Below are 24,283 nucleotides of genomic sequence, written 5' to 3' on the forward strand. Positions count from 1 at the left end.
GCTTTTTTGTAGTATTACACCAGATTGTGTGTGTATATTAGCACCGTTTGTAGTTTTTCTTGTGGTATAAGATAGAGCGTTTGGACCCGGAAGCGCTGCCGCGTGACGTCAGCCTTAACAACCGTATACCTATTGCAATTATTAATGATTTGCTAACCAGTTTTGATTTGGTATTGACTTGGAAGTGCTATACCTATTGCAATACAATATAGTCACATTAAAGCAACGCTCTCCCACATATTTTGCTATTGTAACTGCGCTTATTTCCGTCGTTGGTATAAGTTGCAGTGGGTGGTAAAGACGAGATATGTTCAGTTTTCTACCATCACGCTGATAACGTTTCTTTAGTCGTTCGGCAACCCTACAGTCAGAACCACTGTAGGCCATCCACCCTTATACATACATACATACATACATACATACATACATACATACATACATACACTAATGAACCTTATTGTCAAGTGTTTCCACCATAACACTGTCAGAAAAAAGGTACATTACTGTCACTGAGGCGGTACCCTGAGGTACAAAACCGAAAAGGTACTAACATGTACCTTTAAGCTACTACTATGTACCTCAAGGTACTAATATGTACCATTTATGATTGAGTAAGAGGCAAAGATTTACCTTTTCACTTTTATACCTTAGGGTACCGCCCCACACTGCAAAAAAGGCTTATCTTACTTAGTGTTTTGGTCTTGTTTTAAGTCCAAATATCTAAAAGTTCTAACATTAAGAAGCGTTTACTAGACAAGCACAAGTTTTTGTCTTGTTTTAGAGGAGAATAACTCAAAATGAAGAGAGTTTTGGCTTAAAACAGGCAATGGGGTGAGAAAAATTATCTGTTTGGGACGGAAACAAGATTATTTTTCTCACCCCATTGGCAGATCATTTTGCCTGTTTTAATCAAAAACTCACTTCATTTAGATATTATTTTCAACAAAACAAGAAAGAAATATGTCGTTTTACTGATCTAGTAAATGCATCTTGATTTAGGAATTGTTAAACAGGGCTAGAAACAAGACAAAAGGACTGATAAGAAGAGCATTGTTTGCAGTGTACCTTTTTTTCAGCGAGAGTATCAAGCGAGCGTTTTGCTGCTTCCGCTGACATTTGTGACGCTCGATAAACATGACACGTGGTTCACCAACAATCCTCGCACATGGTCCTGAAACTTCCTTCCCAGAAAGGTGTAAAACACAGGGTTAATGCAGAAATAAAAGCGCGCAACGTTCCTGGTGACGTATTCGACGTACGGGAGGTTGCTGTCACACTCCTTAGAATAGCGGGTCTCGTTCAAAAATAAGATGATATTATAAGGGCTCCAGAAAATGAAAAACATCAGGACTATTACGAAAATGAGCCGGACGGTGCGATGCTTCCCCACCATCCGCGTGGCTAAGACGGTTAGCGTTATCCGGACGTAGCAATAGACAAACACCACCAATGGGAAGAGGAAAAACAGCAGCAATTGCTTGTAGAGGCCGTAAGCTTTCCACTCCGAGCCGCTTGTGTCATTGCACGTCCAGCCGCTCCACGAATCCTGTTCGGTGGTGAAGTGGAAGAAGGAATCGAGGCTAGCGAGAAGGCTAACGGCCCAGACCACGGCGGACAAGGCTATGGCGTAGCAGCTTTGGCGGCGTTTGCTAGCCGCCACACAATGGACCACGGCCAGATAGCGGTCAAACGTCATGAGCGTGAGGAAGAGGATCGAGCTGTAGAAGCCCAGATTATCGGCACTGTTCACCAACTTGCAAAGAGCTTCTCCAAAGATCCACTGGTCGGAATGATGAACGGCCTGAAATGGGAGCGTGAGCGTAAAGATGATGTTGGAGGCCACCAGGTTGATGAGAAATATATTTGTGACCGAATTCAGCTTTTCGAACTTGTAGACGACCAGCAGAACGACGCCGTTGCCGAGGATGCTGATGGTGAAGATGACATAGTAGAAAGGTGGAAGAAAGTTTTTGGTGAAATCAAGGATGTCGCTGGTGTCGCACATCCCAGGTTGGATTATCGGCTCATAAGAACCATAGTTGTAGTCTGTGGTTGCAGTGGCCGTTGTCATCGTGATGCTCACCTACAACCTGGAGGATTGAGATGGATTATTAATATGAAACACTAAATCATTACAAGTAGCTGCAAAAAATGCTTTTCTTACTCAGTATTTTTGTCTTGTTTCTAGTCAAAATATCTAAAAAGTCTTACATTAAGAAACATTTACTAGACAAGTACAAATTGTCTTATTTTTTGGAGAAAAAAAATGCTCAAACTTAAGCAAAATAATCTGCCAATAGGGTAAACTAAATAATCTTGTTTTCTGTTTGAATTAAGATGATTTTCCTCACCCCATTGGCAGATTATTTTGCTTATATTAAGCAAAAGCTCTCTTCATTTTCAGCATTTCTCTTGTGTCATGCTAAAGAGTCAGTGTGTGTTCGCGGAGCGGCGGGATCATCAAAGTCAGGCTGCATTAACTAGGTCTGCCGGAACCGGGAACACTTCCCATAACACCTGATGTACTCGTTACATCATCAGAAGAACGGCATCTACGCTAATGTTAGTCTCTCTGTTTATCCCGAGGTTTACTGCGGTCGGCCGGATCCAGGCCGTGTCCGGATCGGATAGTGGACTTGCACCTGGACATAAACAATAAAAAAAGCCCTTTTGATATTCTATAATGTGGTGTGACTGATCACTGTATAGACGAGTGAATGTGATCGTCATAATCCATGAATAAACATGAATGAACATCTGAAGGTGTGTTGAGGACACTTTACAACAGAAACGCATCACATGTGGTGTAATCGCTCAGTCAGTGTCTCAACGGCGGATAGACGTCGATAAAACAGCTTGAGGACAACGAGCCTCACATTTACATCAGAAGCCCTTCAGTGTCCACATCTGTGAGTTCACCAGAGAAATCAACTCTTTCACTGAATATATGACCTATATTAGCCTATATATTCATTATATTAGCCTATATATATATATATATATATATATATATATATATATATAGATAGAGAGAGAGAGAGAGAGAGAGAGAGAGAGAGAGAGAGAGAGCTGAGTATCGTCAGCATAAGAATGAAAACTAACGCCATGCTTCCTAATGATATCTCCCAGTGGAGCAGATACAGGGTGAAGAGCAGCGGTCCTAACACTGAGCCTTGCGGTACTCCATACTGAACTTGTGATCGGTGTGACATCTCTTCATTTACTGCTACAAACTGATCACGGTCAGATGAGTACGATTTAAACCATGCCAAAGCAGTTCCACTAATGCCAACATAATTTTTGATTCAAAAGAATATTGTGATCGATAGTATCGAATGCAGCGCTAAGATCGAGTAACACTAATAGAGAGACTCAACCACGATCAGATGATAAGAGTAAATCATTTGTAACTCTAATGAGAGCAGTCTCAGTGCTATGATACGGTCTAAATCCTGACTGGAAATCCTCTCAGATAACATTTCTGTCTAAAAAGGAGCATAGTTGTGAAGACACGGCCTTTTCTAGTATTTTTGACAGAAACGGTAGACTCGAGATTGGCCTGTAATTGACTAATTCTTTAAGATCAAGTTGCGTTTTTTTAATAAGTGGTTTAATTATAGCCAACTTAAACGTTTTTGGTACATTTTAGAGAGCATTTTTCATTATTTAAAAGAAAAAAAACGTCAATATCTAATTGTTGTTTTTAACCCAGCATTTTTTAAGAGTGTATGAGTTTAACACTTACCGCAAAACACTTCAACGCTTCATCAACAGAAACGACAGACTGGAGCAGCAACACGTCGTGTGTGTGTGTGTGTGTGTCTTCTGCTGCAGAAATCTGAATCATATCTTAAACCGATGTGCAACTTCCTTTAATGCGGTGACATCAGATTTTCTCAAGACACTTACTCACCAACAACATAGGTTTGCCTTGCCTTTTATTTGAAAGAGCAAATGAAAGATTTTTCCAAAGATAAAGTAGATGTACATTTCCCAGAAACCCTGCCGTTTTTAAATCAAACCAACCAGACAGTCAAAAATACACACGCTTTAAAGTTCAGTGAGTCTCATCATGTCTGAAGTTACAGTGTTTCAAACTCACTTTAAAATGTGACGAGTAAATAAATCCTCACGTTAGAGTTGAATGATGCAGTAAAAGATTATACAACAGCAAACATTGTAAAATCTGACCCTGGAGCTCAACGCCGGTCATAATCTCACAGGTATATCTGTGGCAATGGCCAACAATACATAGTAAGGGTCAAAATGATCCATTTTAATGCCAAAAATCTTATATTAATATCATGTTCCATGCTAATCTCATACCGTAAATATATCATAAATGTATTATTAGTAGTAATATGCATCGCGGAGGACTTCATTTGGACAACTTTAAAGGACATTTTCTCAATATCCAGATTTTCAGATATTTTCCGATCCTAACGAACCATACATCAATGGAGAGATTATTTATTCAGTTTTCATAAGATATATACATCTCAATTTAAAAACATTTACCCTTATAACTGGTTTTGTGGTCCAGGGTCAGATATATGCATTTAGAAAGAGCAATAATATCAAACAATGAAAGATTTCACTGGAAAAAATATATACTCATAACAAGGAGTTTGTATAGATTCACAAATAAAATAATTACATCTGTTAAATTTGTTAAATCTCACACCTTACACATCTTAAATATTTGTTTGCCAAAAGATATATATGAGATTCCTGAACACACATACTGAATAAATAGTTTTGATTTAATGGTTTAAAAATCTGGTGTGTGTGTGTGTGTGTGTGTGTGTGTGTGTGTGTGTGTGTGTGTGTGTGTGTGTGTGTGTGTGTGTGTGTGTGTGTGTGTGTGTGTGTGTGTGTGTGTGTGTGTGTGTGTGTGTGTGTGTGTGTGTGTGTGTGTGTGTGTGTGTGTGTGTGTGTGTGTGTGTGTGTGTGTGTGTGTGTGTGTGTGTGTGTGTGTGTGTGTATTTGCCTTCCCTTCAGGCACTGCAGATCATATAAAATACGTAAATAATATAAAATAATAAGCAATTAATAATTAAAAGAAATGTGAAATGGTGATGTCTGGTGAGTCTTAAAAATAAATTGTCCAATCAGACACATCTTTGCCAAAAACAAACATTTCCCCTGTAAAGTGAAAAAGGCACTTATTCTTAACATTCATTAGTAGCTAATGACACATACGAATGTTTTTATTATTGCATTACATAAAATTGGTGCAAAATGTCCTTGTTTTGCAACAAAATAGCCATTTACTTTATTAATACTTAATATTCATATGAAATTGTGATAAATATTAATATTAATTGCTTTGTTTATGACATTTTAACAGTTTTATTTCACAGATGGCCTTATGCACGTGATTGTGAACGCCGCTGTGTGTTGTTAGGCAGGTTTGACGTCTATAAATGTCGCTGTTTTTCATCTAAAGGCCACGGATGTTTCATTGCGTAGATGATGTCCCAGGCCACGTCTGTAGATTCCTCTGGATCTGCTGGCGCTCCTGGCAGTCCGAGAGCTGAGCCTGTGTGTGTGTGTGTGTGTGTGTGTGTGTGTGTGTGTGTGTGTGTGTGTGTGTGTGTGTGTGTGTGTGTGTGTGTGTGTGTGTTAGAAATCCGGCCCTTTACTGTAGAGCTCGTCCCTGAGGTTGTAGGATTGGTAGCAGATGGACATGTCACACACGCCGGAGGGCCCTGGAGGACCTGGCTTCCCTGGAATGCCCGGAGAGCCGGATTTTCCCGCTATTCCCGGAGGGCCCGGAACCCCAATCCCATCACTGCCACGAGGCCCCTGGATGCCTGTGTCACACAAGCTCACAATTACACAACATTTACTCCCAAACGCTGGCTGGACATTTTGGACATTTGAACAACAAATCCCTGACAGAACACACACGAAGATGAACAGGAGGAACACTGAAGCTGAGAACACCACATTACAAACTGAAGACATCATGAGTTATGTTTAAATGTGCAAATCAGGCATTCTCTAATTAAATATGCACAATTTGACAGTTATTTTGACATAATTTGACTTATTTCATCATTTTGACTTATCTCAATCATGATGTTAAAATTTAGATATTTTTATCTCATAATTATGAAATATTTCATAATTTTGACTTTATCTCATAATTATAACAGTGCCATAATTTAAACTTTTTATCTTATTTTTATTAAATATTTCATAATTTCGACTTTTAAACTCTTAACAGCGTCATAATTTAATATTTGGTGAGTGAAACTGCATCAAATGTGTGTGTTTTGTTAGCAATAGTGTCACCAACCTATAGCGAATCGAGAGCTATCCAAAGATAATGCCATGATATGATATTTAAAACCATGCTTTTTCCTAAATCATGTAATAGTGTGACTGTACCCGAGTCTCCAGGAGGCCCTGGGTATCCCAGTCTGCTCTCTCCTTTATTGCCCTTAAATCCCCGTGGACCTGTGTCCCCTAAAGAGTGCCAAACATATTATATAATTAAAAACAAACAAAGCCAAAACCAAAACCACACTGCAAAAAAACTGCTTGTTTCCAGTCCAAATAACTAAATATTCATAAATCAGGATGCATTTACTAGATCAGTAAAAATACATAAGATATTTTTTTCTGTTTGGGACGGAAACAAGAAACAAGATTTCAAACAGAAATCAGATTATTTTTCTCACCCCATTGGCAGATCATTTTACCTGTTTTAAGCAAAAACTCACTTCATTTAGATTTTATTTTCAACAAAACAAGAAAAAATATCTTATGTATTTTTACTGATCTAGTAAATGCATCTTGATTTAAGAATATTTCGATATTTCGACTGGAAACAAGACCAAATTTCTGAGTAAGAAGAGCATTTTTTGCAGTGCATTTAGTTCAGAAACATTAGAGCTGGACATCTCCGCCACCTTTGACTCCTGGGGGCCCCTGGAGGCCTGGAAGCCCCGGATAGCCCTGAGGGCCGAGTCTGCCGGGGTATCCTGGAGGCCCTCCGGAGCCTTTGAGCCCTGGAGCTCCGGGGGGTCCTGGGGGGCCTTTAACACTCTCACAGGGCTCACAGCGCTGAGGGCCCATCGTCTGCAGGAGCCGCGGCAGCTGGTCTGAGGACAGTGGAGAGCACATGATATCGATAACAATAACTCATGATAACAATAACTCTCATGATATCGATAACAATAACTCATGATAACAATAACGCTCATGATATCGATAACAATAACTCAGAAAGATCATCGGCATCTGTCAGGATTCATATGCAGCTTACTGAGCTCATTGTACTGTACGTGATTCATGCATAAATGTTTTGTTTTCTGGTGATGATCACGAGTCAAAATTATGAAATACTGACTTTATAAATCCGAAATATAAAAAATCGAAATAGCCCAAATTAAAAAAGCCGTCTATGACATAACAAGACGAAATTATGACTTAAAGTTATTATTATGATGTTAGAATGTAATAACAAGTTGTTGTTTTTTTAAATCTCATAATTATGGCTTGGTACATCATAATTTCAGTTTTTTATTTAATAATTTTGACATTATATCATTTTTGACTTGTCATCATTTTTGACTTTTATCTCATGATTATTACATCATAATTTTAATGTTTTATTTCATAATTATGACAATCTAATTTTGACTTTTTATCTCAAAATTATGGCATTATAATTTGGACTTTTATCTCATAATTATGACATTATCATTTTGACTTTTTATCTCATAATTATGACATTATCATTTTGACTTTTTATCTCATAATTATGACATTATCATTGACATACCTCATAATTATGACTTTACCATTTTGACTGTCTATTATAATTTTGAGTTTTATCTCATAATTATTACATTATAATTTGGACTTTAATCTCATATTTATTTTCTTATCATTTTGACTTTCTATTATAATTTTGACTTTTATCTCATAATTATGACATTATCATTTGACTTCTCATAGTTATGACATTATGATTGACTTACCTCATAATTATGACTTATTTCATAATTTCGACTTTTCATCTCAATTATGGCATTATCATTTTTACTTTCTATTATAATTTGGACTTTTATCTCATGATTATGACATTATCATTTGACTTGTTATCTCATAATTATTACATTGTAAATTGACTTATCTCATAATTATTACATTATAATTTTGACTTTTTGTCTCATAATTATGACATCATCATTTGACTTATCTCATAATTACGACATTATAATTTGGACTCTTTATCTCATAATTATGATGTCACCATTTGACTTGCCTCATGGCTAATCTCAAAATAAATAAATACAAAACAATACAATTATGACATCATAATTTCATCCAGGACTTAGTATGACTTATGTATGTCCTAATTATGCTTTATCAGCGCGTGGTTATTTTTCCTCATGTAGCAGAAATGGGCTTCCATAAATGACCCCTTTAATTCAAAGCAAACGGTGAAAACGAAGATAGCTCAGCAAGTCTCCGTAACAAAAGCTCTTTTCTAGTGAACTTGGCTTTTATCTAAGCGCTTTAATTGGACGGCAGACGCTATTCTTGGCTCTTTACATATCAGGCATGTTGGTGATAAGAAGAGAAAGGACTCTTTGCTCTGGAGAGACGAATGACCTTGAGGAAGGCCGGATACTCACTCCTCAGAACGTCCCCACAGAGTTTCATTAAGTGCTCCTCAGAGGGAGGCTTGCCCTGAAACACACACAGTCACTCATTAGATGGTGTATGTACATGAACACACAGCGGCTTTCTGAGAAATCATACGGCCTTCCGGAACATAAAGACAGAAGCCCGGTTACGCAGTGTGGACCTGAGGCCGTGTGGTTTGGTTCATGAATCAGCCGGAGTGATGCCTCCTGACATTGTTTAGATCTTGAGAAGGGAAAGATCTGGGCTGCATTTCCCGATAATGTTGTCTCTCAGCGCGCTACGAAGGCTCTGAAGGTGTAACTTAACTGAAGGTATCCCATTTCTAGCCGTGTTCCCTGAACTTTACCTTAGTAGATCGCTTAAGGTAACCCTTCTTAAGTGTGACGTTAGCGGGTGCTGTCCGTGGCCCGGGAGCTGAATTGGCTTACATCGATGGCTCAAGAATCGATTATTTATTCTATGCAGGGGCTGTGCGAGAAAAAAAAAAGTTCTTTATAAAAGAAGCACCTCAGAAATAGTTGAACTTTTATTTATCATACAAAAGTGCACCTAAATTTTGCATTATTCTGAAATGAGTGCACGAACCAGCAATCTCGTGCTCAACCGCATCATGAGCAGCACGCGTCATTTAAATCATTACAATATATTCTCCATCGTGTCTTGATTTACTCCACAGCCAGGGATGACTGCCCAGCAGCTGCTTCACATCATTGTGTAAATAACTCATTTCTGTTATTAGATGGCCTAGTCAATAAAAACGCAACACACGACACATATAATCAGCTGCTACTAGAATAAAGAAGAAAGAGGAGAGCCGGCAGCGGCTGATTTCAGGGCTGAGGCGTTAGATCCGTCATGTTTGTCTCGACAAAGTTGGTCCAACAACATCAAGATCTAAAAGCTGCTGAATTTGCTGTCATGGCAGGTGAAATTAATTTTGAATCGCAGCGTCTGACATGGTCGCCAGGGACTAAAGTTTTCACGAATGAAATAGTGCACACACACTAAAGGGCTCCGCGGACAGCGCCGTCTTTGATTTAGCACACCTATTCACTGTCTCGCTGCCATAGTTTGACCAAACTCCTCCACAATCATTCCTTTAAATAGGCTCCTGAGCCTCTCCTGTCTAAGGGTTTGCCAGCTGATGTACCTTTGGATAATATCACTAAAAAGCTAACAACCACCAGTGTTTGTAATGACATTTTTATGACAATTTTAATCCTTGCATAAAAAAATACATTAAAACAAAAACAATTCTACTAGCCTAATTGAACACTGGGTGTATATTACAACTTCAGAATTATATTCATATAGACTGACATATAAAGAAGCGTTTTGCACAGTGGTGACCACTAGTGGAATGAACTGGTAATGGTGATAAGGTGAGTGGTCCAGACCAACCTCACGAAAGTATGACTTACAGAAGGTATTCTTAGCTAAGAGCGTTTCTGGAAACACATATTAATGTTAAGGGATACCTTAAGAATGACGTGAAGTAAAGAAGGTTTCGGGGCTGTAACACACATTTTAATAGCTATCATGTAAGAATACTCACAGGCTTCCCTGGAAATCCGGGATTGCCAGGTTGTCCCGGTAAACCATCCTGTCCCGGAAAACCACGCGGTCCAACCACACCGATGTGTCCCACGTCTCCCTTCCGCCCATCAGGACCTTTGACCCCAGTCTCACCCGGCGTGCCTTTCTAGTGGATTAAACACAGATGACACTCATATCAGCCTAAAGTGAGATTACTGTGAGTGGAGCTGCACCGTTAATTCAATTACAATTAAAATGATGACGTGGCCTTGATTACTGAACTGCATTTTATATTAAACATATGGTTCAAAGGCATTGCATTGATTATTACAGGATGCAAAAATCTCCACTTTAAATTCATATGATTTTTAATATGTTTTATGTGTATGCAGGACTATCCTGTATTGGATAATATAATTTGAATAAAAATAATATTTTATTTTCTCATTTTATTTCATTGTCTATTACTGTAGTATAACATACAGTATTAAAGGTGTCATGAACTGTTTTTTTTGTTTTTATACTGTTGTGTGAAGTCGACTAATGGCGTTTGTGTGGCTTTTACATTCAGAATCACCATAACTAATCAGTAATAGGCTCTTTTCTGCTCTGGTTTTGAGGCTCTCTCCTGAACGCTGGGTTTTAATGGGCGTGTCCCTGGAGACTTGGGAGTAAACGCCCACGGCTAGGATTGGATAAGATTTGCATATTTAATGAGCTTCAGCTCCGCTGTCATATCTATGGCCCTGTCAGGAAAGATTCAAGAAAGAAACCAGATCAAGAAAGAATTTCTGCCCACAGGTGTACATTTTGTTAGCTTTTCTGGAAAACACACAACCCCGGGACTACTATTACTACATATAAAAAAGCAGTTTTACTCACAAAAATTTTCTTCACCATTCCTGTCGAATCCACTATAGAAGCACAACATTGTGTCTGCAAATCCAGCACTCGAGGCTCGTTTACAAACGATTCAGCGGTGAAATGAAGCGAACACTCAAACGGTCTTCCCCTGGATTAGACGAGTCAGTGGGTGGGGCTACTGGATTAGACGAGTCAGTGGGCGGGGCTATTGGATTAGATGAGTTGGTGGGCGGGGCTACTGGATTAGACGAGTTGGTGGGCGGGGCTACTGGATTAGATTAGTCGGTGGGCGGAGCTACTGGATTAGACGAGTCGGTGGGCGGAGCTACTGGATTAGATGAGTCGGTGGGTGGAGCTACTGGATTAGACGAGTCGGTGGGTGGGGCTACTGGATTAGATGAGTCAGTGGGCGGGGCTACTGGATTAGATTAGTCGGTGGGCGGGGCTACTGGATTAGACGAGTCGGTGGGGGCGGGGCTACTGGATTAGAGGAGTCGGTGGGCGGGGCTACTGGATTAGACGTTTTGTAGAGGCATGTTTCGTTGCTTGCTTCAAATATATATATGAAGTAGAGTCTGCAGGGTCCTAGAGCACACAGGGCCTGAGTTACACACTTTCCAAACTTTTCAATTTATAAAAAAGAAAATCAAAAGGCGCCTACTTTTTGGGGGGGTTTTACAGCTTAGACAACATATACTTACATGTTTTTCACTTTAGCAGTGTTTTATGTAACTTCAAAGGGTTTCCTGTAAAATGACACCAAACTTTTGAACTTAGACCACTGTATGTGTGTATGGGAGGCTTTTTAATTTGGGTCGGAAAATCCAGAAAAGGGATTTTCTTCGGAAATCCCAAAAATGGTACCAGATGTTAAGCAGCTAATATGTTTGTTTGTTTTTCTGCAGCTTTTTATCGATTAATGAAAAATATTTTTACTGATAAGTATAACTTTGTAAAAATATAATGTACACCATTATAAAATTTTACTTAAAATTTGAATTAACATTAGCTAAATTAAATTAAATTAATAAAGCATTATTACATGCCATAGAATATCTGTTTAGTGTTAGTTAGTGTTCATTGGTAATATTATTGACCTGGTGTATTAGTTTCAGTTTACGACAACACTTATGATATTCCACAATATTCAGACTGAAGAGCAAATAGAAAGCTTGCTGTTAAGCAGCAATATGAACTATTAAAAGATTAAATCACAATCAGAATATTTGACTCTCTGACCGAAGTGTGCAGCTCTAGTGTGGAGTAAACACACCGAACGGGATTATTAATAAACCTCTCTGGAGGGGAAATGCATTATTTTACAGGAAGCGAGGATTTGCATATGTGTCTGGTACTGATTTGAACACAATCATGAAATATTAAATATACACAGAAACTGTCCTGTAGTTTGCACAGCAGTGCTGCATCTGACAGCTCACTGAGACCAGCGTACTGAAGCTGTCAGGAGGTTCATCCCTTACCTTCAGGAGGAGGAGAACGGCGTGTGTAATAGGCAGGAATGGTTTAAGGGGTGTGTGTGTGTGGGGGGGGGGGGGTGCTGTTTCATGCATATTGAGTTTTTTACACTCTTAAAGACTTGGATTCCCATGCTAAACATGGCCAAAGTTTTTTTTTAAATTGATGGCGTACTTCTGTGCCAAACATACTCTTTCAATACACAAAGAGTGGTAAAATATGTTCTCACAAGTATTGGCAAGTTTGGTCTGCATGACGTCAACAAGGACGGAATGTCCTAGTATGGGCCGTACGGCGCGCGCACCAGAGCGAGAGCAAAAGCACGGCCATCAAAAAGCGCCTTGCTCAGCTTTAGGGAAGTCATCGGCTGCCCTGAACAGGTCACAGGACTTCACCAAATCAACAATGTCACCAAAGAAGTGTTTTTTTTTTAGTTGCCAGGGCAAGACAACCCGTTTCAGCTTCCTAAAGAACCCAGCATTAAGGGGACAGTGGAGGGAGTTTTCTGGAGGAGCAGCAATGGAGTTGTGAAAGTGTTTTTGTTTATTCCCTACATTTCGGCAATGATTGTTTTATAATCAAGGCCCAGTTCGACGGCAGATTTGCTGATCGTCTACTGCTGAAGGATGGAGCGGACCCAACGATAAACCTCTGTGGTGATGTGTCGGAACCGCAGTCGGTGAGTAAAATGGCATCAAATGTCAGTGTTGTTTGCTATTAGCATGTAAAGTAAACTACATGATCGTGTATAGTGCAATGTATGGTGTGTGTTTCAATACATTTGTTCAGCGGACAACTATAGGTGTGTGTTTGTTTATTGTAAAAGCACTGCAAACAGCAATACACAAAGAGATAACATTACATAAAGAGGTAAAATATGTTAAACGAGATATGAAGGATGCAGTACTACTCTAAAGCTAGTCAAGATTAACATGAGATTGTGTGACCCCCCGACACACACACACACACACACACACACACACACACCTAAATGTGACTAAAGTATGTAATTTTACAAACCTGTCCTTTGCTGCCTCTGGGTCCTACTTCACCCTGGTTTAGAGAGAGGAAACTTGATCAAATCAAGAGGTTTTTAAACCACAGACTCAGTCATCACAGTGGGAGGAAGAGACCGTTCCTGAGACTCAATCACATCCACAGAGATACACGCAAGCAGTGAAGAAAAATACACACGACTAACCCACCATTGTTTTCAGAAGAATCATTTTCTCATTTGCCTAGAATCCAGCAGAAGCACAACTCTAATGTACATGCAACATTTAATATTGCTGTGATGGTAGATATCAGTTATATAATCAATTATATTTTTCCCTCTGAAATGGCGTTGGTGTTGAAAGATATCATGGACATTTTTATGTCATTTTGGAAACTGGCTTTATCTCATCTGAAGATTTATGACTGTCATCGTTCTCTGACATCGTCTGGTAGTGACTCAGTGTCTGTGACTAAAGTTTCTGGACACTTGTTGAGCTTTTCCCCAGAAATCAGGAGAAAATTCAGCAGATTCTACAATGATTCAACAGGATGAAAACCTCTGAATTTGGCAATTCAGTTTAAGAGCTTTGCTTCCCTCTCAGCAGTCTTTCCCTTCATGGGATCATTTAATGGATTCAGTTTTAATGAATTACACAACAGGCATTACATTATTAGTATAACGAAATGTTCATCATGTAATCGTTTTCTAAAAATGTTTAAAAATATTGAGCGCATAATGTAAAAAACATTATTACATTATTAGAAATGTATTATAAACTCACCAAAAATAAAATAAAAAATTGTAATAGCTTTTAATAAATAGTATCCCCTTACATTAGATTTATTAAAATCTACAGCCAGTCTTAACCTGCCTAAAAAAATCCACCATATTACATATCCACCGTATTACTACTACTGAATAATAATACAATAATGAAAATATAACATGTTGTTGTGAGAATTATGTAACATTATGTAAATTATATGATAATTTATCATAATGTCTGTATATATTATGAGTTCAAGATTTTATTTAATTTTAAAGAAGTTATTACATGATGGAAATTGTATTATAATAATGGAATAAAAAAAAAAGACATTGCTCCTGTTGACATAAAGTGTTCTCTAAACGCTAGAGTTCAATATAGAGCCAGACTGAACCTTTTTTCCATGAGTGTAAAAATGTATTTAATTATTAAACACGATGCTGGGTTATTATTCAAATACGAATGGAATTAAATCAAAGAAATGCACCTGCTACAAGTGATGTGATTTTCATAGGGGATTTCCAGAAATATTAATGATGTAGTTATCTAAGTTGCACATCATCCTGTGCAGTGAATGAATCTGAATGCAGTTCTCTTTCCGTGTTGAGCTGCAGTGCTGTAGCAGGAGGCGCCCCCTGGTGGATGCATGTGTTTGTGCACTTACCGAGAAGCCAGGCATCCCAGGGAACCCTTTGCTGCCTTTTTCACCCTGTAGACAGAAGACGGTCTGAGTTAGCAGGGGTCTCAAACTCTAAAAGGTTATCATTCGCATTCATAATCAACGGGTGGTTCCCTATAACCTTTACAAGACTGTGTCGCATCCCGTTTACTGAGAGCTAGCGACGCTTACTGTGATTTTCCCCAGAGATTGTTACGGTAAAGTACACACATCACACTGCAAGAATAAATCACTAGTAATATCAGTAAACATTCAATATTATTCGTAGTATTTCAAGACAAACTCTTACTGGACAAGAGCAACTAAAGTTCATATATGATCATCATATTTGTTCATCTCAATTGCATTGCATTATTAGTTTTAAAACTACAGAGCTTTGGTCATAAAACTAAGCTTAAATATCATCTTACAGAGACATTAGTGGCAGATATTGATATGTGTATGCATTTAATGCTGTTATAAAGAACTCATTGATTTAAATCCCAAGCATCAGAATTTCAAGGATTGTAAAGTGATAAAGTTAATCGTTTCCACCAAACACGCAGACTAAAGCTATCATTACGCTTTTAAAACATCTAGGTTAGAGTTCTGAGATCTGAGACAAATCCGAATTTGTGTTGAGACCGAAACCAAACCTTTGATAGATCACACATAGCATTAGTCAAAAGCACTTTTAAAATGTGAATGAAATGACGAGGGATCACCGGAATGCCTTTGGGTCCAGATTCTCCTCTCTCTCCCTGAAAAACAGAGAAATATCAGTTTCCTCAGAAATCGTCAGTGCACATCAGTCAAAAACTCACTTTAATGAGATGAAGAGCCTGTATAACAAGCATATATTTTACACAAATCCAAAGTGACTTACAATTGATTTTCACTGCCACCTGTCATACACATCTTAATACTGCATATACTGTACACCAATCAGGCATAACATTATGAGCACCTTCCTAATATTGTGTCAGTCCCCCTTCTGTCACATCGAGGCATTGACTCCACTAGACCCCTGAAGGTGTGCTGTGGTATCTGGTACCAATATGTTAGCAGCAGATCCTTTAAGTCCTGTAAGTTGCGAGGCTGGGCCTCCATGGATCGGACTTGTTTGTTCAGCTCATCCCTCAGATGCTCGATTGGATTGAGATCTGAGGAATCTGGAGGCCGAGTCGACGCCTCAAACTGGTCGTTGTGCTCCTCAAACCATTCCTGAAGCATTTGTGCTTTGTGTCAGGAGCATTATCCTGCTGGAAGAGCCACAGCCACCAGAATACCGTTTCCATCAAAGGCTGAACATGGTCTCAGCAATGCTTAGGTAGGTGGAGCGTGTCAAAGTAACATCCACATGGATGGAGGACCCAAGGTTTCCCAGCAGAACATTGGCCAAAGCATCACACTGCCTCCGCCGGCTCGCCTTCTTCCCATAGTGCATCCTGGGGCCATGTGTTCCCCAGGTAAGCCACACACACACACCCGGCCATCCACGTGATGTAGAAGAACACATGATTCCTCAGACCAGGCCACCTTCTTCCATTGCTCCGTGGTCCAGTTCTGATGCTCACGGCCACTGTTGGTGCTTTCGGCAGGGTCAGGGGTCAGAGGTCACCCTGACTGGTCCATACGCCTCAAACTGAGCTGCTCTGTGTATTCTGACAGCTTTCTATCAGAACCAGCATTAACTTCTGGAGCAGTTTGAGCTCCAGTAGCTCGTCTGTTTGATCGGACCCCACGGGCCAGCCTTCGCTCCCCACGGTCATCAATGAGCCTTGGCCGCCCATGACCCTGTGGCCGGTTCTCCACTGGTCCTTCCTTGGAGCACTTTTGATAGATACTGACCACTGCAGACCGGGAACAGCCCACAAGAGCTGCAGTTTTGGAGATGCTCTGACCCAGTCGTCTCGCCGTCACAATTGGCCCTTATCAAACTCCTTACACTTGCCCATTTCTCCTGCTTCTAACACATCAACTATGAGGAAAAAAATTTCACTTGCTGCCTAATATATCCCACCCACTAACAGGAGCCAATTGAAAGATAATCAGTGTTATTCACTTCACTTGGTCATAATGTTATGCATGATCTGTGTATGAATATGCATGTGAAGTCTACATTAAACATTACCACTGTAATAACAAAATACAGCTTTTTATGTTTCTATCTAATCATTACCCGGACCAAGTTGGTCTAGATGGCTGATACTCCACCTGGAGATTTAATCAGGTCAACATGATATCTGGTCAGTCTGATCTAAAGGCCTTTACGGCGTTAAATTGTGAAGATCTTGAGTTTTCGCTGAAGGGCGTGTCCCACAAAGTGTGTTGTTTCACCATTAAACAGGAAGCTGTTGTCATACAATGTCTTATCTGCCACAGACATCACATGTTTGATAAGAGTCCTGGCCTGAAGAGATCTACTGTACATGCCAATATTCAGTTATAGTTAAAGCTACACTGTGTAACTTTTTTAGTTTATTCTTAGCTAAAATCACTTAGTTCTTTCAAAAATATATGTGCTCATTAATGTATATTTACTTCTTTCAAGTAATAAAGTATTCTCGTAATTTTATAATATACCATTGAAAACACATACGGGTGAGGGTTCGGATGCCGGTCGCCATGTTGCTCCTCCATCTTGAAAGTACAGCAGCCAAAGAGGGACATACCCGTAAATTCAAGCTTCGCCTTTCACGTTTTTACACTCGATGGCACCGTGTCGAATGTGAAGAGGAGGATTGCTTGAGGCTGCTATATGACGATGGAGGATCACTCTTAAGCCCCTTTCACACTGCACGTCGGACCCGCAATATTCCCGGAGCATTGCCGGGTCGCCTTCTGTGTGAAAGCAACCACGTCCCGGGATTGATTACCGAATTCGACCCGGGTCGAGGACCTAGTACCATTGCGGAATATGTGTCAGAGTCGCAAAGGAAGCGGAAAAGAGAATTAAGACGGCAACGCAACGGGCAAATCAACAAGACAAAAGTAAATATTGGAGTGGCCTTTCCAAGATGGAAAGAGCTCATGAGGAGCAACGATTTTAAAAAGAACGCCGACGTTTCCTGCTTTCTTCTCGACAGGTAATATTAATTCAGCCTATTTGTGTATATTGGAAGTTTTATTGTTGCTTGGCTAATTATATCATGGTGTGCTGTGCATAACACTAGAACGACGTCTAGGATAGTTTTCCTCGCGTCAATGATGAAAAAGTATTGCTTACCTTATGACATAAATCCGTGTTCTATGACGGATAACATGAGATTAATATTTTAATTGCATTATAATTTGTTTGCCTGACGCTAGTGGTGTCGTACAATATACAGAATAATGATAGCACTGATAAAAGTTCCTTTACTAAGATTAGCTCGCATTCGTCTGGAACCTGCAGCTGATGTTAGCAATGAAATGGTAAAAAATAACGAAAACGTAAAACTATTATTCATTTTACATAGATTAATTTGATTATAGATCATTTGGTAAATTAAATAACTGCAAATTATAATAGTTTTCAAAAATTACCTCATCACTTGAGTTGAAGCAACACTCACCGAAGAGGTCGAACTGGAAGCCATGACTAAATCGGCCACCGTAGGAGTTAAAACGAAATCGAAATTGAGAGGAACAGAAACTATTATTCACTGGATGGTCATAAACCCTTACACCACTAGATGGGGGAAAATATCACACAGTGGAGCTTTAAAGTTCCACCTGCTGGCAGTGACTTAGCCATATTTCTCCAATATTGACCTCCTTAAATGCATGTCACCCACTATTCACTATTTTCCCGAGGCCGCCGGGTGCGAGGTCCTTCCTCGCTGCTTGCAGCTTTAATTGGTTGTAGTGTTTCGTTACACTTAGCCGGATGTAGCCGTAGGGAATTGCATTACTTTATTGAGATCAAACCGATGACCAAACAGATGCTTAATTAATCACTTGACGGACACTTTTATCCAAAGCGACTCGAGTGACATCTGACAATCTAATCTAAGACCTCGGCGGACAGCTTCATTTCAATATCTGCTTTCAGCTCTAGCTTACTTAATTAATACTTGTGTTCATCAAAGATGCTTTCACTTGATCAAAAGTAAAGACATTTATAATGTCACAAAAGATTATATTTCAGACCAATGCTGTTCTTTTGAGCTTTCTGTTGATCAAAGAATCATGAGAAATGAAATGTATGACGTTTTCCACAGAAATCTGAATTGATAATAATCATAAATGTGTATTGATCATCAAATTATTATGATTAGTGAAGGGTCATGTGACTCTGAAGACTGGAGTAATGATGATAAACTCAGCTCAGATCACAGGAATAAATCACACTTTACTATATATTCACACAGAGAACAGATGATCTACACTGGAGGGATATTTCACTGCTTTACTGGAGTTATGAGCAGATAATGAGTAGAAGAGACTAAAAACTTTCTTTTTTTTTAAATTCTGACCCCAAACTTTGGACGTTGTTGTTATTAAGTAACTTTTTTATGCATCTTGATATATATATATATTCACATTAAACAAGCTGGAATCAAAGAATTTTTCTTTTGTCTTAAAAAATAACTCAAGCCGACTAATCGATTATCAAAATAGTTGTCGATTACAGTTTTTGCCAATTGCTAATGAGGCAGGTGCAGATTAACGACAGAAGGATGAATTTGGTGCCTATAACATATTTTAATTTAAAGAAAACTCAGTTTCTGTAATTAACAGAAGAAAGACAATATAAGTTGCACTGTAGTTTCCACAAGTGTAATGGCTGCCGACATTAAATTAACAGACGATTTTGCTAAACTAAAAAAACAATAAAACCAAAAAATTTCCATTTAAACACAAAATACACTGCATCATTACAGCTTTTTTTTACAGGGTTTGGACATGCTCTCTGCATTAAACCAGCTGCCTGTGATTAATTAATATCACAACAATGTCCAGAGTAACTCTTTGTCCACTTGATAAGTGATTGAAAAGTGTCACAAGCTGATTAAATGTACTACAAATATTATTATGGATAATTATGTCATTTTGAAAATTGCCGGATATCCATTTTTGAATCTTGGTTGCGTGTCGTTCATGATTGATGCGTTTATTTTGAACGAATCTTTAATATGACTCGGGACTACCGAGTCGTCTCAGAGAGTGATTCGTTCATTTTGTTTTGACTGTGCATGCACATTACGCAACATATGGCTTCTGATCGTTCTGATTCTGAATGGACAGGGGAGATCTGAGTCTTTTGTTCTTCCTGTCAGTCCCATAGAGACGGAAAGAGAAAAGATTAGTTCATTTTGCTGAACGAGACTCAAAGATCCGAGTCAGTAAAATGATCCGAACTTCCCACTTCTCACACTGACAGTTGCAGCGCAATATAAAAGACTTTGTCTATCTGTACAACAAACAACCAATGAAAATGAACAATATGAAACTAAAACGACATAAGCTTAATTTAAAATGGCTTAGGAACTGTAGGCTATTTAGAGGTGGATAAACGCACTTTGGAGGTTGGTAAACGCTATTTCCGAATTTTAGGAGAATTTTTAGGAGCTGTGTATATATATATATGAGTATATGTAGGATATTATCAAGAACTTGTATCGGCAAGTACTCAAATATAAGTACTTGTACTTGGTCTGAAAAAAAATGTATCGGTGCATCCCTACATCAAAGAATCCTAAAAACCACTGATAATAATCATAAATGTGTGTTGATGATCAGATCCTCATATGAGAGTGATTAGTGAAGGGTCATGTGACTCTGAAGACTGGAGGAATGATGATAAACTCACTCAGATCACAGGAATAAATCACACTTTACTATATATTCACACAGAGAACAGATGATCTACACTGGAGGAATATTTCACTGCTTTACTGGAGTTATGATGCAGCTTTGGTGAGCAGGAGAGGCCGACCCATCTTTTAAACGGTGGTGCATGTGGAGGTTTTATAATGATTGTGGAAGGCCAGCGTTACCTTTAGTCCTTTAAATCCAGGAAGGCCCGTCGCTCCTTGCACTCCTGGAAGTCCAGACTCACCCTGATCACCCTTTGGATTCACAAAACATCTGAGAATAAACTCTTAACCTCACTTACACCGGAGAGCTCTGAATGCTAACATCACAACTGCATGAATACTGCACCAAATGGAAGACTCTTACCTTTTGACCCGCTGTACCAGGATTACCAGCGCTGCCTTTTTCTCCTGCACTCCCCTGAACATAAGCCAAATGAATCTCATGCACTCAAAACCACAAGCCACATACAATTTCTCCATTATAAATGAGCTAGAAGACACCATTTGTTTCCAGGGACAGATAAAAAGACCAGCAATCACTGTAAATATTAAAGGAAATGCAGCTCCTAAATGATTCTCCTTTAATCCATTTGATAAGGGCACAATTCCAGGAATGGAATAAATGTAATCTCGGCACGGCTATTCCCACCAGAATCAACTCAAGGTATTAGCATAATTGCAAAAGGTGATGTTTGGAGCAGACCAACCTTGGGGCCATGGAGTCCGTCTGCTCCAGGGGCCCCTGAAGGCCCCGCCGCGCCCTGAAGGATTTAATCAGACAGGACGCCGTTAAACACTGAAGCTGATAACACACAACCTGCCTCGCTCCACAAATAAACTTCAGAAGATACACACTCGGAAATTAACTCACTCAAATGAATATGCGCAATCAGAAACTGCATTCATAAATGACATTGGAAATGATGATGTGGAAACAAAACTTACTTAAATGAAGGACAACTTTTCAGAAAGACCCGTTACATCGTGTTATTATTATTTATAAATGTAATACCTCTGGGGTTATTATAAACATTCCCATCAATTAGGCGTACATTTTAACTTCTTTTTTTACCAACAGGAGCAATTTGTATTCATTATAACAAAATATGAGCAATTCAGTAAATATACAAATATAGTAAATATATAAAACAGTGTAAATATTCATTTCACGGAATAAATACCTCAGATTCATCTCTTTAGTCAGCCATTGGTTATGTAAATAAGTAGTCAAAATACAATTTTACCTAGAATAGCTTATTTGATATTTTACATTAATGACATTTATAATCTTACATCTTACCCCTTTGAATAATTTTGTGCTATAACTTGGCAAATGTTTCTATTTATTTTCTATATTAACGCATTGGCTTATCATCATGCAAATGCTAAACTTATATAATATTAATAATAATAATAATAATTTATTACATTTATATAGTGCTTTTCTAGGCACTCAAAGCGCTTTACACTGAAGGGGGGAATCTCCTCAGCCACCACCAGTGTGCAGCACCACCTGATGATGCGACGGCAGCCATATTGCTCCAGAACGCTCACCACACACCAGCTGATTGGTGGAGAGGAGACCGAGTGATGAAGCCAATCAGGATAAGGGGATTATTAGGAGGCCATGATCTAAATATATATTAATTTGAAAATAAATGCACATTTTTTAATATCCAAACACTTGCTGGTCCACATTAACTTACATAGAGTTTGATTTTTTTTTCTTATCATGTACATGGTTGGAACAACTTGAAGGTGAGTAAAAGACAATTTTTTTGTTTGTTTTTTGTGTGTGTGTGGGGGGGGGGTGAACTATCCCTATTTATTTATTTTAAAAAAAATTATTTATTTATTTTATTTTATTTTATTTTATTTTATTTTATTTTATTTTATTTTATTTTATTTTATTTTATTTTATTTTATTTTATTTTATTTTATTTTATTTTATTTTATTTTATTTTTCCCAAAGTTATCTTGAATGCTGAATTGTTAATGCACCTGGAACATCACTTCCATAAACTAATGTTGATTTTCCCTAAAAAAAAAAAGCGGGGGGGGGGGGGGGGGGAGATCATCATTATGGTGATTAGTGTTCCTTTCAGTTGGGCAGCTGATACTTAATTTATATTATTGTAATTCTTTTCTGTTGACGCAGTGATGCAACAAGAAATCAGTTATTTGGTTCAGTCAGTTATTATATATATATATATATACTGTATGTGTAAGTGTGTACTGAATGGTAGTGAATGCAATCAGCTTTTTTAACGCCGGAACACACTTTAATACCAGTTCCCACAGTATTCTGTCCATTTTATCATTAAACTCAAATGATAAATGCCATTTTGAAGCTCTTTAGTGTGGCGTGACTGATCACTGTATAGTCGAGTGAACATGATCGTCATAATCATATATATATATATATATATATATATTAGCCTATATATTCACTATATTAACATAACGTACATTCATTATATTCTACCGAACCTGTTACTGATGTCTGGATTATTAATGTGTTTAAATAAATCTGCCACTGCGTTTCCATGATTATCCTTCAATAATGAATTAGAAGTTACCTTATGTGAAGTTTACATGTTTGCACACAATGTGTTCAGTAAACACTATTTAATAAAAATAAATAAAAAGCAGTTTTATATTAAGCTTTCTCTCTCCTGCTTTACCAAACCCGTACCGAACAGTCAGTTTTGTGTACCGTCTGGTAACACCTTTTTATTTGCAGTAAATGATCAAGTACTCTGTTCTTTTTCCGTCCCCATAGCTCTTGTGTAAGTGAACTTTAATAACCAGCATTGTCAGGACAACAAATTATTCCTTTTTCACTTTACTCGTTTGTTTAATGCAATCGGTTTGCATGCTTTCTTAAGTCACTCATTTGATGGCGTTTAGCGACATCTAATTGTTTTGATAGTATTACAACAAACTGCTGTCTTATTCAGTTTTGTAATATGCATGTGCATTTAGATACATTGAGTTTTGCTGGTGTTCGTGTTTGAGTGAGTAAAAAATAATGTAGTTAGAAAGACTGTATTTATTTCATGCCACAGTGATGATAAATGAGTTTATCTGGACTGTGTTCACTGTGAAGAGTGTAGTCTTGAGAAATGAGTGAGTGAGATCTGTAATGACTCTTAAACACCAGCAGGAGGCAGCAGCCTTCCCTCTGCTGCATGAATACACCAGAATACACACACACACACACACACACACACACACACACACACACACACACGCTTGGCCATCAGAGGTCACCCTAACACTGTTTTCCAGCCGCTCTGAAACAGTCCCTGGGCTGATGGCTGTTTAACGGCTGACCCCTGTCCAGATCTGATGAGGCTCGACTGCGGTCTGGGACGATATCCAATACAAGTTCTCTGAAGTGTCCAATTTTACCGGGTCAGTTAACACATGAGGTAAAGAGGTCAACCTGGTGTATACTGGTGTATACTTTTGTATACTGGTCTATTCTGGTGTATTGTGGTGTATACTGGTGT

General features: G+C 38.6%; 2 protein-coding genes across 2 annotated transcripts in view; both read right to left on the reverse strand.

The window, feature by feature from the left end:
• Positions 1 to 1,073: 1,073 nt before the first annotated feature.
• LOC137063991 (C-C chemokine receptor type 4-like) lies at positions 1,074 to 2,005 on the reverse strand. Its single transcript, XM_067435324.1, has one exon. It carries the CDS (start codon positions 2,003 to 2,005, stop codon positions 1,085 to 1,087), a length of 921 nt encoding a protein of 306 aa, XP_067291425.1. The 3' UTR covers positions 1,074 to 1,084.
• A 2,981-nt stretch (positions 2,006 to 4,986) lies between these two features.
• The window catches only part of si:dkey-225n22.4 (collagen alpha-1(XXI) chain), an 87,310-nt gene continuing 68,013 nt past the window's right edge, over positions 4,987 to 24,283 (reverse strand). The window contains exons 20-30 of the mRNA XM_067435470.1: positions 21,476 to 21,529; positions 21,133 to 21,186; positions 20,949 to 21,020; positions 15,690 to 15,725; positions 14,971 to 15,015; positions 13,564 to 13,596; positions 10,223 to 10,369; positions 8,655 to 8,709; positions 6,921 to 7,112; positions 6,397 to 6,474; positions 4,987 to 5,816 (exon numbers count right to left, since the gene is read on the reverse strand). Coding sequence (XP_067291571.1) covers positions 5,626 to 5,816; positions 6,397 to 6,474; positions 6,921 to 7,112; positions 8,655 to 8,709; positions 10,223 to 10,369; positions 13,564 to 13,596; positions 14,971 to 15,015; positions 15,690 to 15,725; positions 20,949 to 21,020; positions 21,133 to 21,186; positions 21,476 to 21,529 — 957 coding nt within the window. The 3' untranslated portion in view covers positions 4,987 to 5,625. The remainder of the gene's footprint in view (positions 5,817 to 6,396; positions 6,475 to 6,920; positions 7,113 to 8,654; positions 8,710 to 10,222; positions 10,370 to 13,563; positions 13,597 to 14,970; positions 15,016 to 15,689; positions 15,726 to 20,948; positions 21,021 to 21,132; positions 21,187 to 21,475; positions 21,530 to 24,283) is intronic.

The sequence above is a fragment of the Pseudorasbora parva genome, chromosome 24, assembly GCF_024679245.1.
Source record: "Pseudorasbora parva isolate DD20220531a chromosome 24, ASM2467924v1, whole genome shotgun sequence".
NCBI lineage: Eukaryota > Metazoa > Chordata > Actinopteri > Cypriniformes > Gobionidae > Pseudorasbora > Pseudorasbora parva.

Coding starts and splice junctions, on each gene's coding strand:
- LOC137063991 (XM_067435324.1), bottom strand. CDS start 2,005: ATGTGCGACACCAGCGACATCCTTGATTTCACCAAAAACTTTCTTCCA.